At 50.6% G+C, this 18,712-nt stretch overlaps 1 protein-coding gene across 1 annotated transcript in view; it reads left to right on the forward strand.

The window, feature by feature from the left end:
- The first annotated feature begins 1,072 nt into the window (after positions 1-1,072).
- STEEP1 (STING1 ER exit protein 1) overlaps positions 1,073-18,712 on the forward strand; it is a 79,205-nt gene continuing 61,565 nt past the window's right edge. The window contains exon 1 of the mRNA XM_075323996.1: positions 1,073-1,281. Coding sequence (XP_075180111.1) covers positions 1,158-1,281 — 124 coding nt within the window. The 5' untranslated portion in view covers positions 1,073-1,157. The remainder of the gene's footprint in view (positions 1,282-18,712) is intronic.

The raw sequence follows: 18,712 nt of genomic DNA on the forward strand, positions 1-18,712 counted from the left end.
TTAATAAAATGGTGAACGAGGCTTGTTGGTTTTATTTAAAATAAAGGATTTTCGGTGTCTGTGTTTTTTTCACTTTACTTACGGGTTGATCATGTCAGCTGTCACATAGACGCTGCCATGATCAAGCCTGGGGTTAATGGCGGTGGTCCCCCATCACCATTAACCCCTTGTATTACCTTGCCACCACTGCTACACGGTGGCAAGAAGAGCCGAGGACACGCCGGCATTGCCGCATAATGCATGCGACAGTGCCGGGGCAGCTGCGGCTGATATTCTCGGCTGCGGGAGGGGGAGTGAGGCGGGGGACATTAACCCTGCCCCTCTCCCTCCCCAGCCTGAGAATACCGGGTTGCCGCTGTGTGCTTACCTCGGCTGGAAGGTAAATATGCAGCGGAGCCCACGTTCTTTTTTTTCTATATTTCCGTTTTCTTTCTATGTGTGTTCTATGTGTCTGTGTTCTATGTCTGTGACGTCTGTGACGTCTGTGACTGTTTACTCTCTGCACGGCTTCCTCTTCCTGTAATGACATCACTTCCCTGCAAACCGCAGACAGGCGATGTACATTACCGGAGGTAAACCGCGAAATACCGCAGGGAATAACGCAGGAAAACGCAGTGAACCGCACAGAATTTGCTGCCTGCGTTATTCCCTGCGGGATTTCATGATTAACATTGAGTCAATGGAGTGAAATCCCGCAGCGATGTGCGGAAAAGAAGTGACATGCACTTGTTTTTGCTGCGGGAATCCCGCAGCAAAACATGCAGCTGTCAAATTCCGCCCAGTGCGCACAGGATTTTTTTTCTCCATAGGATTTGCTGGTGATTCACTGCAGAGATGTTATGAACATTTTCTGCAGCGAAACATGCAGCAAATCCGCGAAAAATCCGCGGCAAAATCCGGTAAGTGCGCACATAGCCTAAAGAAACCTTTACGGTGACGTTATCTTCCTGCGACGAATGTGAGAGCGCTCTATCTCCTGGACAAGGTATGTGAAAGAATGTATGGGATCCTTCCATGCATGACATGTTTGTCACGTGATGGGGCGTGTGCAAATTGCAGCCCGATGGTTTCCAGCATCTGCCGTGACGTCATCTTCCTGCGACGAATGTGAGATCGCTGTAGTTTGGACAGATCCTGACTGCGGTCGGTGTGTCGCGATGCCTAAGGTGGTGTCTCGGTCGGTGGTGTGCTCCGACACCCGCGATCGGGAGGAGTATGACGATGGAGAGAAGCCATTACACGTATACTACTGTCTGTGCGGTCAGATGGTGCTCGTGCTGGGTAAGTCTGCTCAGTGGTTATTGTGAGTCGCGTTGTTCCGGGGGATAACTGTCACCATCCGTGTGCTCTGCCGCCCAGTGCGGTATGGGGAGCTGCCTGCACTGTCCCGCATACCGGGCCTCCGGGTTATTGTGTGGGGCGGGCGCTGCCAGGCAGGGGCACACGGTGCTGGGAGAAGCTTCCATCAGCCAGTGTCCGCAGGCTCAATACAAGCACAACATAATTGTTATCCACATTAATAAATTGGGCTGCAGTTCCCACATGGAAGACTAGAGGGCTTAGCAGGTATTGACCATGTGACACTCCACTTTAACCCCTTCACCCCCAGCCTGTTTTCACCTTTCTGACCACTGTCACTTTATGATATAATAAGTCTGGAATAAGTGATAGGTGGACTCGCAGATCACCGGGATCGGATATCTGGCCAGACACCGGTCCCCATATAAGTCTATGGGTGGCTTTACATGCTGCGATATCCGGCCCGATATCGTTAGCATGCGACCCGCCCCCATCGTTTGTGCGAAACGGGCATATCGCTGCCTGTCGCGCACAAAATCCGGCACCCCCGTCACACATACCTGCATGGCGACGTCGCTGTGACCGGCGTACCGCCTCCTTTCTAAGGGGGCGGTCCGTTCGGCGTCACAGCGACGTCACTAAGCGGCCGCCCAATGAAAGCGGAGGGGCGGAGATGAGCGGGATGTAACATCCCGCCCACCTCCTTCCTTCCGCATTGTGGCCGGAGGCAGGTAAGGCTGCTTTCACACTACGTCTTTTTAACATGCGTCCTGAACGTTTTTTTAACGCAGAAACGGATCCAGTGCAAATGCGTTTTCATTTCAATGCATTTGCAATGGACTCGCGTTAGCATGCGTTCACCTGCGTTTGCGTGCGTTATAGTGAGGATCCAGCGACTTGCAGTTTTTTAACATCTTTCAAAAACGCTACTTGTAGCGTTTTTGAGCTGCGTCCAACTTCTGCAAATTGCTGGATCCTGACTAAACAGCATGCAAACGCTGGCGTGCTGATAGGCAGGATCCTGCTTGCTCTACTGAGCATGCCCAGAAACCAGCCTCCGTGATCAGTCTATCTCTCTCCCCCTCTCTCTCTGTCTCTCCCCCTCCCTCTCCTCCACCTGAGAGCTGCGGACACTCGTAACCAAGGTAAATATCGGGTAACCACTTATCTTAGTTACCCGATGTTTACGTTGGTAACGTGTGCAGGGAGCCCGGCTCCTAGCAGCTGCAGACGCTTGTAACCAAAGTAAATATCGGGTATCCAAGCAAGTATACCCGATGTTTACCTTGGTTACGAGCCTCGCAGCTGTCAGATGCCGGCTCCCAGTCTGGCACGTTTAGTTCCCCTCACTCCCGATCACATGAGTCCAATGCCCGCCCCTAAACATCCAGTGACAGGATCCTGCAAAGTAACACATGCGTTAGCATGCGTTTTTTGCTGTAAAAGCAGGATCCGCTTTTGCAGCAAAAAAACGTTCAGGACGCATGTTAAAAAGACGTAGTGTGAAAGCAGCCTAAGGAGATGATCCTCGTTCCTGCGGCGTCACACGGAGCGATGTGTGCTGCCGCAGGGACGAGGATCAACTTCGCCCCAGCGACAGCAGCGATAACTGGCAGCGGACCCCCATGTCATTGAGGAGCAATTTTGGACATTTTTGCAACGATCCAAAATCGCTCCTAGGAGTCACACACGACGAGATCGCTACAGCGACCGGATGTGCGTCACAAAATCTGTGACCCCAACGAGATCGCTGTAGCGAAATCATAGCGTGTAAAGTCCGCTTATGGAGACCAGAATCCGCAATTAAAAATGGTGATAGGAGCAAGCGGGCTGTACTGTTACTGAGTCTCTGCCGTGGCTGTAACTGCGGCCGCTGCTTTCCCTGCCCACTGGCTGTCCTGGCGTCTGTGATTGGTTGCAGTCAGACACCCCCCCCCCCCGACATTTACAAAATATATACAGCTGCACACTAAAATCCTAACAATGAAAAAGGGAAACTCTAGTATTGCATTAGTGCTATAGGAATATTTCAAAAAAAGAGACACTTAGCTCATGTATTGGCCAATGCATGTGAGCCCGGTCACCACGGCAAGGTGCGTCTCTATAAACCGAGAACCTAACCTAATGCCACTATACAGTGTGCAGCTGTATATATTTTGTAGTTGTAATGTTTTTTCAGCTAGCACAGGGGTGGGCAATTAATTTTCCCATGGGGCCGCATGAGAAATTGGGATGGTTTTAGAGGGCTGGACTAATATAATTAGCTCAGTTCTACCCAATACTGTATATAGTTTATATACTATCCCTTCATAAACAAACAGTAAGTTAAACAATAAAAAGATACAATGAAAATGTGGGGGGCATAGACATTACTGGGATCAGTGGGGGGGCATAGACATTACTGGGGTCAGTGGGGGGGCATAGACATTACTGGGGTCAGTGGGGGGCATAAACATTACTGGGATCAGTGGGGGGGCATAGACATTACTGGGGTCAGTGGGGGGCATAAACATTACTGGGGTCAGTGGGGGGCATAAACATTACTGGGGTCAGTGGGGGGGCTTAGACATTACTGGGATCAGTGGGGGGCATACACATTACTGGGATCAGTGGGGGGCATGCACATTACTGGGATCAGTGGGGGGCATGCACATTACTGGGATCAGTGGGGGGCATGCACATTACTGGGATCAGTGGGGGGCATGCACATTACTGGGATCAGTGGGGGGCATGCACATTACTGGGATCAGTGGGGGGCATGCACATTACTGGGATCAGTGGGGGGCATACACATTACTGGGATCAGTGGGGGGCATACACATTACTGGGATCAGTGGGGGGCATGCACATTACTGGGATCAGTGGGGGGCATACACATTACTGGGATCAGTGGGGGGCATACACATTACTGGGATCAGTGGGGGGCAGGGTGGATAAAAATCAATGTTTTTTTTAAAAAAAAAATCGGATTTTTTTGATTTAAATCGGATTTTTTTCAATAAACTGCTTTTTGAGGAAAATATTTTACCATCCAAAGGTTCTTCCATCATGAGATTGAGATTGAGAGAGCTGAGTTGTTTAACTCAGTAGAATAAAGGCTGTATATGTGTAACATTCACAATGCCATGCTCTTCCAGAGGTTTCTGTAGGACTAGTGGGCAGTTTCTCTCCTATATTATCACAGACGCTCGTTTTACTTACGCAGTTCTCAAAACTGAATTTGACTCCGCAGAGGTCCCAGCCGCTTCTTTACGGCAAAAATATTACAACATGAACAGAGTTGAGAAAAAGACCTTAATCCTATTGTTCTACAAACTATGAATACAGAATCAACCCCTTTAGTGCCAAGTCCAAGAAGTTAGACAATATGTTTCTGATGGTTTGGAGTGGAATAGATCTGCACAACACAAGAAGAATGTGAATCTAAGGGGTGCTTCACACATAGCGAGATCGCTACCGAAATCGCTGCTACGGCACGGTTTTGGTGACGCAACAGTGACCTCATTAGCGATCTTGCTGTGTGTGACACTGAGCAGCGATCTGGCCCCTGCTGTGAGATCGCTCTCGTTACACACAGCCCTGGTTCGTTTTCTTCAAAGGCGCTCTCCCGCTGTGACACACAGATCGCTGTGTGACAGCGAGAGAGCGACGAAATGAAGGGAGCAGGAGCCGGCATCTGGCAGCTGCGGTAAGCTGTAACCAGGGTAAACATCGGGTAACCAAGGTGGTTACCCGATATTTACCTTAGTTACCAGCCTCTGCAGCTCTCACGCTGCCTGTGCTGCCGGCTCCGGCTCTCTGCACATGTAGCTGCAGTACACATCGGGTTAATTAACCCGATGTGTACTGTAGCTAGGAGAGCAAGGAGCCAGTGCTAAGCAGTGTGCGCGGCTCCCTGCTCTCGCGGTTATGATTTCTGCTTCGGCTGCTGTGTTTGACAGCTAAGCAGCGATCATAACAGCGACTTACAAGGTCGCTGTTACGTCACAGAAAATGGTGACGTAACAGCGACCTCGTTGTCGCTGTTGCTTAGTGTGAACCAGCCCTAAGTGTGAGGAGGAGGAAGGGCAAGCAGACAAGAAAATGAAAGTGAAACTTTGAGCACAATACTGCAGCATAGCCACAGACAGACAAGTCTGGATCTGTTTGTGTGTACGATCTGAGGTTTATTACATTCTTTCCTTATAATGGCAGCAGGCCGTGAAAGAGACCCAGTTTGGGAATAGTTTAATGAAGCTCCTTCGCCTATCGGTAAGGCAGGCATGCGTGCAAAATGCAAACGATGCAACAAAGAGATGCAAAGCCTGGTGGCGCGAATGAGGCAACATCATGAGGATTATTTTTCTCCTTCGTAAGTACAACAGAACAGTGGTGTCCAAATATGAATGATTAACCCATTAAACTGGGGAGAAAAAAGTAATATAAAAAGTGATTCTAAAAATCTTCATCTACTTGCATGTTAAAGTAGCAAGAACTAGTTTAGGTAGAAACTTTAATTTAAATCACTGATTTAAATCAAGCCTTACTGACTAGTGATTTAAATCGTGATTTAAATCAGTTAGATTTAAATCAAATCCACCCTGGTGGGGGGCATACACAATACTGGGATCAGTGGGGGGCATACACATTACTGGGGCCTGTGGAGCCTGCATACTGGCCCCGGTGGCCGGTGGGGCCTGCATACTGGCCCCGGTGGCCGGTGGGGCCTGCATACTGGCCCTGGGGACTCTGAGGGCACAGGCAGGCAGCACTGCAGCAGCAGAGCCTGAGGGCTCCTCTGGCTGCCTTCTCTGAGTCCCCTGTGTGTCTGCGTCCTCTATTGCAGGCACAGGGGGGACCTGAGAAGACACAAGTGCTGGACTCTCCCCTCCTGCAGCCACTCTGCACTCTCCCTGCTGCTACTAGTGCACTTACCTCAGTTGCAGAACAGACGTTTTTGAAGAGGTCGCTGTGGAGATGAGCCGGTCACGTGAGGATCCCAGGGTAGAAGGGGCAGGCAAAGGGGGCGTGGCCAGCATCGACAGAGCAGGAGGAGGGGACAAGGGAGGCATCCAAGGAGTGTGTGTGCCCAGCATTGAGAGGGGGCATGGATGACAGCAAAAGGGGGCGTGGCTAGCAGCATAGATGTCGTAGAAGGCATCTAGAGAGTGTGATCAGCATCCAGAAGGGGCATGACTGGCAGAGTGGGGGCGTGGCAGCTGCTTATCACTGCACTGGGGGATACATAGCTCCCGGCAGTGAGAGCGAGACTGAGGCATAGATCAGGCCACGCCTCCAACTCTCAGCAAGATGGGCGGGCCGGTCACAGACATTGGGCGGGCCGGATCCGGCCCACGGGCCGCCCCTTTCCCAGGTCTGAGCTAGCAACTTGTTCACATTGCAGTCAGACGGAGTGCATCTGACTGCAACCAATCACAAATGCCAGGATGGCCGGTGAGCTCATTAACTGGAATTCCCTGAGAATCCCAGGTCCGGCACTCGAATACATTTGACACTGCGCGGATCCTGACTTACAGTTTGGGGCCGCCCAACCCTGCTCTGGAACACTTCATCGGATCCCAGTGTTTTTTCATGATCTATTGTACTTAATGATGCAAATTTTTACAACAATATTTACAAAACCTTTTTTTAGGAACCACATCACATTTGAAGTGACTTTGAGAGGCCTGGGTGACAGAAAATACTCAAAAGTGCCGCCATTCTAAAAACTGCACCCCTCAGGCTATGTGTGCACGTGGCGTAGTGTCCATGCTGCAAATTCTGCAGTGATTTGGCAGTGCATGTGTGCTTCAAGTCGCTGCAGAAATACTGCATAATGGATAGTGTAGAAAAAAACCAAGGAGAAAATTGTAGAAAAAATACCCTGACTATAAATAAATAAATTGCAAGTGCTTAATAAACAGGGTACTTAGTATATACATTTTTGCAAAAAGGTAAGAAGCTGTCTCACCTCGTCACGGTGTACCCATCTGAGACAGTCCCTAACCTACTAAAGTTAAAAACATATTCTGTACCTGACTTGTGTCATGTCAAAACTTCAATATGGATGGTAAAGTGGTTAGCTGGGTCCCAGATTAAATACACAGCAAAAAGTGAGAAGCAGGTAATTGTTCAGCCTCAGTATCAGAAGGGCTGCACCCCCAACTTGCATTAAAGCAAGATAACAGACAAAAAAAACCCCAAAAAACTGAGCTGTGACAAATGTTCAAAAAACATGCAACATTACAAGCATGTGAATTGCAGCCTCAAGACTAGGAAAAAAAACAAAACCAATCCATATTGAAGTTTTGACATGACACTAGTCAGGTACAGAATATGTTTTTAACTTTAGTAGGTTAGGGACTGTCTCAGATGGGTACACCGTGACGAGGAGAGACAGCTTCTTACCTTTTTGCAAAAATGTATATACTAAGTACCCTGTTTATTAAGCACTTGCAATTTATTTATTTATAGTCAGGGTATTTTTTCTACAATTTTCTCCTTGGTTTTTTTCTAGTCTTGAGGCTGTCCCCCTCGGCCTCTCTGTCCCCCTCGGCCTCTCTGTCCCCCTCGGCCTCTCTGTCCCCCTCGGCCTCTCTGTCCCCCTCGGCCTCTCTGTCCCCCTCGGCCTCTCTGTCCCCCTCGGCCTCTCTGTCCCCCTCGGCCTCTCTGTCCCCCTCGGCCTCTCTGTCCCCCTCGGCCTCTCTGTCCCCCTCGGCCTCTCTGTCTCTCTCACCTTAACTCACACATAAGCTTCTTATACCAAGAATGTCCTTCGTTGCCTATAGCAATCAATCAGAGCTCCTATTAATGACTTGTATCAAAATAGAAGCAGTGCTGTGATTGGTTGCTTATAGGCCACTTGATAAATATCCAGGCTAACTGTCAAAACAGCCAATATATTAGGTCACACATCCAAACAGTCAGTAAACTGTTTTTGTTGGTGAATAACTGTAAATGCAGGGTTAAAATGTCCCCTCAAAACATAGTCTATGACGTTCCCTTAGTCACATGGGGTGTCTGTGCAAAATTTTGTGATTGTAAATGTGACGGTGCGGATTCCTTTAGCGGACATACATACATACACATACACTGAGCTTTATATATTAGATATTTATATTATACATACAGTATGTACTGGTTTTTTCTTCACAAATAAGACCTCATCCAAAAATAAGCCATAGCAGGGATTTTCAGCATTTTCAGAGCAAGACTTAAATATAAGCCCTACTCCAAAAATAAGCCCTAGTCCTGGTTCAATAATGAAGTGTCCGTGCAGCCAAAAAAGTTAAAGAATTCTGCAGGACACTTCATTATATACAGGACACCCCGCAGTCATACTCACCAGACACTGAGCGGTAGGACCTGCAGTGATTCATTGCACACATCATATCACAGATAGAATCAGCAATACCGATTTCTTCTGGCCGGCAGGATCCTGAATCGCAGTGTTGTGGAGCGCAGGGACCTGCGGATGGAATGCTTACAGGACCTGCGATGCGTAACTTCCTCCTATCTTTCCCTGCGGCCGGAGGCATTCTGTACAGCCGGATGTGAGGAGGGACTAGTGAGTGTGTGTGATCTGATCGATGAGTGAGTGTGTGCAATCTGATGTATGTGAGTGTGTCGGCCAGAAGCAGGGGAGGCAGTGTGCAGCTTACCTGCTGGGAGGGCCCGCTGGAGATCACAGGAGGACCTGGGAGCCACGCAGATGTCCGTGGTCTGGTAAGTATGATTCTCTTGTGAAGGGGGATCTGCTTTTTTAAGGGGTGTGAGGTAGCACGGTCGGCTGCGCAGCAGAAGACACGGGATCCAGGCATTAAGGTTCACAGCACACGGTTTTAATGTCCAAACAAAAGTCCACAACAATATACATGTGCCTCTCCAGCAGAGGACTCAGGGAGTTCTGTTCACTCCCTCACACCCGGCACACCTGCCCTCGTTCCTGTTTCCATTTAACCCTTCCTTCAGCCTGTAGGGAAACAGCATTAACCCTGGAGTGGAGTTACTTTCTATCATGGAGTGAGCACAACCGGGGTGAGACATACCGGCCGTCATAGATAACCCCGGTCACAGTCTCACATACCCCCCCCCTCAGTTCAAGCGTGCGGGGTTGAACTCCCGCCATCAAACACGGGCCGCGGGACAAGGCATCGGCGTTGCCCTGCAACCCACCGGCCCTATGTTCAACCGTAAACCGGAAGTTCTGCAGAGAAAGGAACCACCGGGTAACCCGGGCATTCCGTTCCTTGGCGGACCTCCTCCAGACCAGTGGAGAGTGATCCGTCACCAAGCGAAACTGCCGTCCCAGCAGGTAATAGCGTAGGGACTCAAAGACCCACTTGATCGCCAGGCACTCCTTCTCCACTACGCTATAATTCCGCTCGGGAGGGGTGAGCTTCCTACTTAAGAAGGTGACGGGGTGTTCCTCCCCCTGAACCACCTGAGACAACACTGCCCCCAGGCCAACCTCTGAGGCATCAGTCTGTACTATGAACTCCTTCCGGAAATCAGGGTGTACAAGAACGGGCTGTCCGCACAGGACCCCCTTCAGGGCCCGGAAGGAGTCCTCGGCCTGCGGAGTCCAGCGCACCATGACGGACTTCTTGCCTTTGAGAAGGTCCGTCAAGGGGGCTGATAGTCCCGCAAAATCCTTTACAAACCTCCTGTAGTACCCCACGATACCCAGGAAGGCCCTAACCTGCTTCGTGGTCAGGGGTCTAGGCCACTTCTGGATCGCCTCAACCTTGTTAATTTGGGGCTTAATCACTCCTTGGCCTATCACGTAGCCCAAGTAGCGGGCTTCCGTGAGTCCCAACGCACATTTCTTGGGATTGGCTGTCAATCCGGCTGTTCGAAGCGCGTCCACCACCGCTTGTACCTGTTCCAAGTGGGTCTGCCAATCGGAGCTATAAATAATGATGTCATCAAGGTACGCTGATGCATACGCCTGGTGGGGTTCCAGCACTAAGTCCATCAACCTCTGGAACGTGGCCATGTAACCCAAAAGGCAAGACAACATAGTGGAAGAGACCCTCCGGCGTAACAAAAGCGGTTTTCTCCTTGGCGGACTCCGTCAGTGGCACTTGCCAGTACCCCTTGGTCAGGTCGAGCGTGGTAAAATATTGCGCCTGTCCCAACCTATCAATCAGCTCATCCACCCGGGGCATGGGGTAGAGATCGAACTTGGATATTTCGTTCAATCTCCTAAAGTCGTTGCAGAACCTTAAGGAGCCATCGGGTTTTGGTATTAGGACAATCGGACTAGCCCATTCACTCCGGGATTTTTCGATGACCCCCAGGCGTAACATTGTCTTTACTTCCTCCGATATGGCTTGTCGTCGAGCCTCCGGTACCCGGTATGACTTCAGGCGTACCTTCAGGTGGGGCTCGGTGACAATATCATGTCGTATCAGACTGGTCCTACCGGGCAGCTCGGAGAAGACATCGGGGTTCTGCTGAACCAACCGTCTGGCCTCTCGCCTCTGTTGCTTGGTGAGGGCTTCTCCAATCCTTACTTCCGGTTCATCCTCTCCGGAGGTCGCTGGAGCCGGAGGTGAACGACCCGAAGAGGAGGGAGATGGGGAAAAAACAGCCATCAGGCTTTCCCGTTCCTGCCAAGGTTTTAATAGGTTGACATGGTATATTTGTTCAGGTTTCCGCCTACCGGGCTGCAATACTTTATAGTTAACCACCCCGACTCTTTCCTTTATCTCGTAGGGGCCTTGCCACTGAGCCAGGAATTTACTCTCCGCCGTGGGGATTAATACCAACCCCCGATCCCCGGGTTTAAAGGTCCGCACGGTGGCTTGTCTATTGTAGCGGCCGCTTTGCGCGGCCTGAGCCTCCTGTAAATGCTCCTTCACAATTGGCATGACCGCGCTTATGCGGTTCTGCATTCCTAAAATGTGTTCAATCACACTTTTATGGGGGGTGGGCTCTTGCTCCCATGTTTCCTTTGCCAGGTCCAACAATCCCCGGGGATGTCGCCCGTATAACAATTCAAAAGGCGAAAACCCCGTGGATGCCTGTGGCACCTCACGGATGGCAAACATCAAATAGGGAAGCATCATATCCCAGTCTTTCCCGTCTTTTGAAATCACCCTTTTGAGCATGGTTTTCAGGGTTTTATTGAAACGCTCGACTAAACCGTCCGTTTGAGGATGATACACAGACGTACGCAACTGCTTGATCTGGAGTAGCCGGCATAGCTCTTTGGTCACTTTAGACATGAATGGGGTCCCCTGATCCGTAAGGATCTCCTTGGGCAACCCCACCCGGCAGAACACAGCAAACAACTCCCGAGCTATAAGCTTTGCTGCAGTATGTCTGAGAGGTATCGCCTCGGGATACCGGGTGGCATAGTCAACGATCACTAGGATGTGTTGGTGCCCTCGAGCGGACTTTACGAGGGGCCCCACCAGATCCATCCCTATCCGTTCAAAAGGGACTTCTATAATGGGTAACGGTACCAACGGACTGCGAAAATGGGTCAGGGGTGCGGTAAGCTGACACTCCGGGCAGGTTTCGCAGAACCGTTTTACCTCCCCAAAGACCCCGGGCCAATAGAACCTTTGCAATATTCGCTCCTGCGTTTTCTTGACCCCTAGGTGGCCACTCATCAGGTGTTTATGAGCCAAGTCGAGGACCCGCCGGCGATGCGGCTGGGGCACCACCAACTGTTCTACCCCCACGCCCCGTATTTCATCTACCCTGTAGAGTAAATCCTGCTTAAGAGCGAAATGGGGGTACCTTACCTGGGCACCGGGCAGCTGTGCCACCCCGTCAATTACTGTCACCCGACTCCGGGCATGTATTAATGTAGGGTCCTGGAGTTGGGCTGTCCCAAACGTATCCGGGGACTCCTCCAACTCCGGGATGGGTTCGACCGTCTCAGCCTCTCCTGCCAATACCTCTAGGGGTGACCTATCGGGTTCACATTCTGTCCCTATCATGGGGACCCCTACGGCAGGTGTCCCGGATTCAGGATTGTAGGGCTCAGGTCCCGGACTGACCAATATCTGAGGAGACTTAGGGGGTCCCTTCCATAAAGTCCAAAAATAGGGCAGATCCCTTCCTAGGATCACGTCATAGGGAAGAGTGTTAAGAAGTCCCACCTCATGTTGCACCTGACCGCAAGGTGCTGTGATGGTGACAATCCCCGTGGGATAGTCTCGGCGGTCCCCATGTATGCAAACCACCCCCACGGTACGTCCTGCGGCCTTTACTTTAGCCCTCAAGGTGGATCGCACCAGGGTCACTAAGCTTCCGGAATCCAACAATCCTGTAACCGGACATCCATTCACCTGTATTTGGCACAAGTGGGGCTCAGTCTCTGGGGAGACCAGGTCAGCGGTACACACCACCTGAGCATACATTGAACCCCGCCGGGTAACCCCACAATCCATGGGCTCCGTGGTGAGTGGACACTGGGCTTCCATATGTCCCACCCGCTGGCACCGCCAACATCTAATGGGGACGGAAACCCCCTTGATGGGTTGTCGTTTAGGGTACAGAACCTTCCGGACCTCAGGAATGGTGGCCGCGGCCTCAGACGGGACGGTAGGGGACTCCTGCACCATTGTCAGCGGTGGGTCCTTGGCCCTAGGCTTGGAGGGGCCGGACCGACGGGCGGTACGCAAAGTCTCAGTGTCCCGTATCAAGTCCTGCGTAGCCACATGCCGCTCTACCAGGGACACTAATTGGTCCAGGGTACTCGGGTCACCCTGTCCTACCCACCGTTGAACGGTGACGGGTAAAGTGCGCACAAAACGATCCACTACTACCCTTTCCACCATTTGCGCCGGGCTCAGAGTGTCAGGCTGCAACCACTTTTTTACAAGATGCAACAAGTCATAGGCCTGGGAGCGTACGGGTTTGGCTTCCTCATAGAACCACTGATTTACCCGCTGAGCCCGTACATAGGTATTCACCCCCAACCGAGCCAGTATTTCGGCTTTCAGGGTCACATAGTCAATGGTGTCCTCGGTACAGAGGTCCAGGTACGCTTTTTGGGGTTCCCCCGTCAGATAGGGCGACAATACCTCAGCCCACTGGGGGGTCGGCAGCTTTTCCCGCTCGGCCACCCGCTCAAACACCGCCAGGAACGCTTCCACATCATCCCCCGGGGTCATCTTTTGCAACGCTTGTCTCACCGCTTTCCGGACGCTGCCGTCGTCACCCGGCCCCGGGGTTGTTGCTGCCGGTCCGGCACGGATCGACTTGGCCAGGAGAACAATCTGTTCTTGGTGCCTTTTTTCCTGCATTTGCAAGGATTGCTGCTGACGTTCCAACGCCCGGAGCAGGTGTGCATTGGTCTGTTGCTGCTGTGCATTAGTCTGTTGTTGCTGCTTTAGTATGTCCTCCATGGCGTCACCGGGTTTGGGCTGTAGAATAGCCGCTCGAATCCAGGACATGTGCTACTGGGTCACCAGGGATGGATGCTACACCTCACCGGCTGTCATGCCCGCCGATTCTCCACCATATGTGAGGTAGCACGGTCGGCTGCGCAGCAGAAGACACGGGATCCAGGCATTAAGGTTCACAGCACACGGTTTTAATGTCCAAACAAAAGTCCACAACAATATACATGTGCCTCTCCAGCAGAGGACTCAGGGAGTTCTGTTCACTCCCCCACACCCGGCACACCTGCCCTCGTTCCTGTTTCCATTTAACCCTTCCTTCAGCCTGTAGGGAAACAGCATTAACCCTGGAGTGGATTTACTTTCTATCATGGAGTGAGCACAACCGGGGCGAGACATACCGGCCGTCATAGATAACCCCGGTCACAGTCTCACAGGGGGTATACTTACCCCCAACTATGCTTCTACAAAAATAAGCCCTAGCATTTTTTTGGGGGGAAAGAAAAGTATAAGACAGTGTCTTATTTTTGGAAAACACGGTATTTGATATATTGTTACTGGTCAGACTGGCGTGATTCCTCCCAGATCTCTTGCTGCTCCTGTTGTGGAGCTTCCAGAATCCTCTGCTGGTCTCGTCTCTAGTTTCTGCTCACATGCTACTGTTTCAGACTTTATTTCTGCAGCAGAAAGTGGAGAAGTCTATGAGCCAAATACTTAAAGGGAACACGTCACCGTTTTTTCCCTCATAAACGGCGGCCACCACCAGTAATCCCTTATACTACGTCATCCACACAGAGATAGCACTCCTGCACATGTGCACTTCTCTTTGCCCTGCTGAAAGCAGATCAAGTATTGTAGTACACATGTGCCGGCTTTCTTTGACCTTTTCCTGCGCCTGCACATTACAGATCTTTTCTCTGCCCGCAGCAGGGTAGAGAGAAATGCGCGTGTACAGGAGCACAATGGCGGACTCTGTGTGAATGACGTAGGATGTGTCATCCACACAAAGCAAGAAAGGAGGATGGCTATTGCATGAAGAGAGGAAGTGCTGGACTGAGACCAACGACGCCCATCGGATCCGCCTGCCCCGCAGGTGAGTATAATAAAAGCTGTTTTTTAAGTTATACAGATGGGATTGGACACATATACTATATTCTAAAATGCTGTATATAAGTGCTCACTGGCGGTGGCCCCAAGTTATAGGGGACAAACCTGGTGACAGGTTCCCTTTTAAAGGGCTATTCTGTTGGAAAACCTCTATCTTTTAGCTGCAGTTTATTTATCCTCCGTGGATCCCCGGCATTGCTCACGTTGTTTGCTGCAGCCAGGGAGTGAGCTCAGCGGCTCTGCGGGAGTCAGCGCTATGATGTGCTTTGTCCTGCAATGCTGCCGACATGATGTCCACACTGCACACAATAATAGGTCCAGGGAGCATTGGCAGAGGCTCACTGCTGGACCTGGGGAGGGTGAGAAAAGAACATTTATTTTTTCTTCAAACAATCTAAAGCCGGGGACACAGGTTTCCTGACAGTAGAAAATTCCTTTAAAGAGAACCTGTCATTTGGACGTTATACTCCAAACTAATGGCCTGTGTACCTAAAGGCGCTATAGTGCTGGGTAAATCATTACTGTGCTTGAAGAAAATCCATTTAGCTGTTTTAGAGAAATCCACAGTTGATCTTGTATGTTAATGAGTTGTGAGTGCAGCGGTTTTGTCCAGACTTCCAGCCCTCCTGTCCGTGCTCCCTAGTCCCTGACGCTGCCTGTGTATGGTGTCTGACTGCCACTCACGTCAGTGACCTGGCAGGCAGCGGTGAGTAATAGGGAGCGCGGACAGGAGGGCTGGAAGTCTGGACAAAACCGCTGCACTCACTACTCATTAACATACAAGATCAACTGTGGATTTCTAGAAGCGAGGAGAGAATTTACTCAGCATTAAAGCGTAAGCCTCATTATAATGCTTATTCCATAAATCAATAGTGCACATGAAAATAAGTAACTTTGTAAGATATATTATCAGAGAAAGTGTTCCTTTTCCACCCGGACGGATCATTAATTTTCCAAATTCTGAGGTAAAATCCATTTTCCGTGTTTCCAAGACAGAGAAAGGAGGAAACACTGGCACCATTCAGCGAGCTAACCGCTCAATCTTCCTATTTCAGGTTTATACACGCAATGTATGGCTTGTAAATTTCTTTGCATTCTGGCCACGGTGCTCATTCCAAACGACAACAATCCATACAGTCCATGTGAAAAGAGACGGAAGGCACTCACCAGATATGCGGTAAAAAAAAGCTGTTTTATTCGACCATCAGGTCAGGGGGAAAGGCGTGAGGGAGGTGGGTACACACAATCTGTCGGACGACGGCCGTTTCGCGTCTTTACAACCGACGCTTGCACAAGCCCAGGGACTTTAGCAACCAAGGAAAGGAAAAAGTCAAGTTTGTTTGAGCTGAAGGTAAACAAAGAGATGTAGAGAATAAAGTGATAATTCAAGAGGAACAAAAGTCAGAAAACAAAAAAAAATTAATGTAGGTATGTTTTAGATGACAATACAGCACAGATTAGCTTAAAAAATGTTTTAGAGTTTGTCGGACCACTTTTTTAATGCATGATAGGTGTGACTGTATGATTTCTGAAAGCAGGTAGAAATATGAAAAAAAGAGCAATAATGAAGACCACTGAGATAGAATAGAAAGGTAAAACAATAGCGACCTGCTAATCAAACAAAAAATTATGATGGTGTCAAAACCAGTGCAGCTAAGCAACTTGGAACATGTACAGAGCAGTGGTATGCCGAAGGAGAATAAAGCAACTGCGGCTTCAGCATACATACCCTGATGTACAATGAACCAAGGAACAAAATGTGAGGGTATGTGCGCACGTTGCTTTTTACCTGCTTTTTACCTGCTTTTTTGCTGCTTTTTCTTCTGCGCTGTTTAATGCCAAAATGGATGTGTTCTTCTATTCAAGCAAAGTCTATGGGAATTTGGGTTTCTTGTTCACACTATGTTGTTCAAAATGCTGCCTTTTTGTGGCAGAACTTTGGTCAAAAACTCAGCTTTGCAGTGCAAAACCCAAATGGCAAAAACAATTGACATGTTGCTTCTTTAAAAAGCTGAGTTTTTGACCAAAGTTCTGCCACAAAAAGGCAGCATTTTGAACAACATAGTGTGAACAAGAAACCCAAATTCCCATAGACTTTGCTTGAATAGAAGAACACATCCATTTTGGCATTAAACAGCGCAGAAGAAAAAGCAGGTAAAAAGCAGGTAAAAAGCAACGTGCGCACATACCCTAATGCAGCAAGGAAAAAACTCATAAGAAATTCATGATGAAGAAAGATCCCTGGATAGAGAGGACCTGTGGGCACATGTAACGCCAAACCGTGACGCACACGTTTCGGCGTCACCTTCATCAGGGAGTCAACCTAGTTGGCTATAAATGCTCAGTACTGATATGCAGTACAGGTGATGATGTGTTACTTTAAGTCCAGAAGAAGGTTTAGGCCAACATGCATCTGGGGTGGGCAGCATGCCTGCAGGGGTAGTCACTACTGTAATTACATCATAGCCTGTACTGCATGATATCAGTACTGAACATTTACAGCCACATCCTGGCACATTGTATCTGTACAGTGACATTTTCCAATCCTCCGACCCTTACTGTGGCATTGTCCATAAATATTACTGATCAGTGCAATCTATATATCGGGCTATACTCTCAGGTATATGACTGATCTCAGGATCATCAGTGGTTATCTATGTATATGCTGGTACTTATGAAGAACTAGAAATAGGCCCGATGCTATCGCATCAGGAGTGCAGTGAAATAAACACCTGTCTATGCTTAGTGGTGCTGACAGGAGCAGTGGTGAGTGGGTCTGGAGGCATTCAAATCTAGTGTGGGGGGGGGGGGGGGTCTGGAGGCATACAGATCTGGGGGGGGGGGGGTCTGGAGGCATACAGATCTGGTGGGGGGGTCTGGAGGCATACAGATCTGGTGGGGGGGTCTGGAGGCATACAGATCTGGTGGGGGGGTCTGGAGGCATACAGATCTGGTGGGGGGGTCTGGAGGCATACAGATCTGGTGGGGGGGTCTGGAGGCATACAGATCTGGTGGGGGGGTCTGGAGGCATACAGATCTGGTGGGGGGGTCTGGAGGCATACAGATCTGGTGGGGGGGTCTGGAGGCATACAGATCTGGTGGGGGGGTCTGGAGGCATACAGATCTGGTGGGGGGGACTGGAGGCATACAGATCTGGTGGCGGGGTCTGGAGGCATACAGATCTGGTGGCGGGGTCTGGAGGCATACAGATCTGGTGTATGGGGGGGTCTGGAGGCATACAGATCTGGTGTATGGGGGGGGGGCTGGAGGCATACAGATCTGGTGTATGGGGGGGCTGGAGGCATACAGATCTGGTGTTGGGGGGGATGGAGGCTTACAGATCTGGTGTTGGGGGGGATGGAGGCATACAGATCTGGTGTGTGGGGGGGTTGGGGGCATACAGATCTGGTGTGGGGGGGGGGCTGGGGGCATACAGATCTGGTGTGGGGGGGGCTGGGGGCATACAGATCTGGTGTGGGGGGGGGGGACTGGGGGCATACAGATCTGGTGTGGGGGGGGGGGGACTGGGGGCATACAGATCTGGTGTGGGGGGGGCTGGGGGCATACAGATCTGGTGTGGGGGGGGGGGGACTGGGGGCATACAGATCTGGTGTGGGGGGGGGACTGGGGGCATACAGATCTGGTGTGGGGGGGGACTGGGGGCATACAGTTCTGGTGTGTTTGGGGGGCTGGGGGCATACACATCTGGTGTGGGGGGGGGCTGGGGGCATACACATCTGGTGTGTGTGGGGGGCTGGGGGCATACACATCTGGTGTGGGGGGGGCTGGGGGCATACACATCTGGTGTGGGGGGGGGGGCTGGGGGCATACACATCTGGTGTGGGGGGGGGGCAGGGGGCATACACATCTGGTGTGGGGGGGCTGATGTCCCCTGCTGTAATGTCCCCTGCTGTAATGAGCCCATTGTTTAGTAATGTGCTCCTGATGGTTCCACAATAAAAGAT

This window comes from Anomaloglossus baeobatrachus, chromosome 9 (assembly GCF_048569485.1).
Source record: "Anomaloglossus baeobatrachus isolate aAnoBae1 chromosome 9, aAnoBae1.hap1, whole genome shotgun sequence".
NCBI lineage: Eukaryota > Metazoa > Chordata > Amphibia > Anura > Aromobatidae > Anomaloglossus > Anomaloglossus baeobatrachus.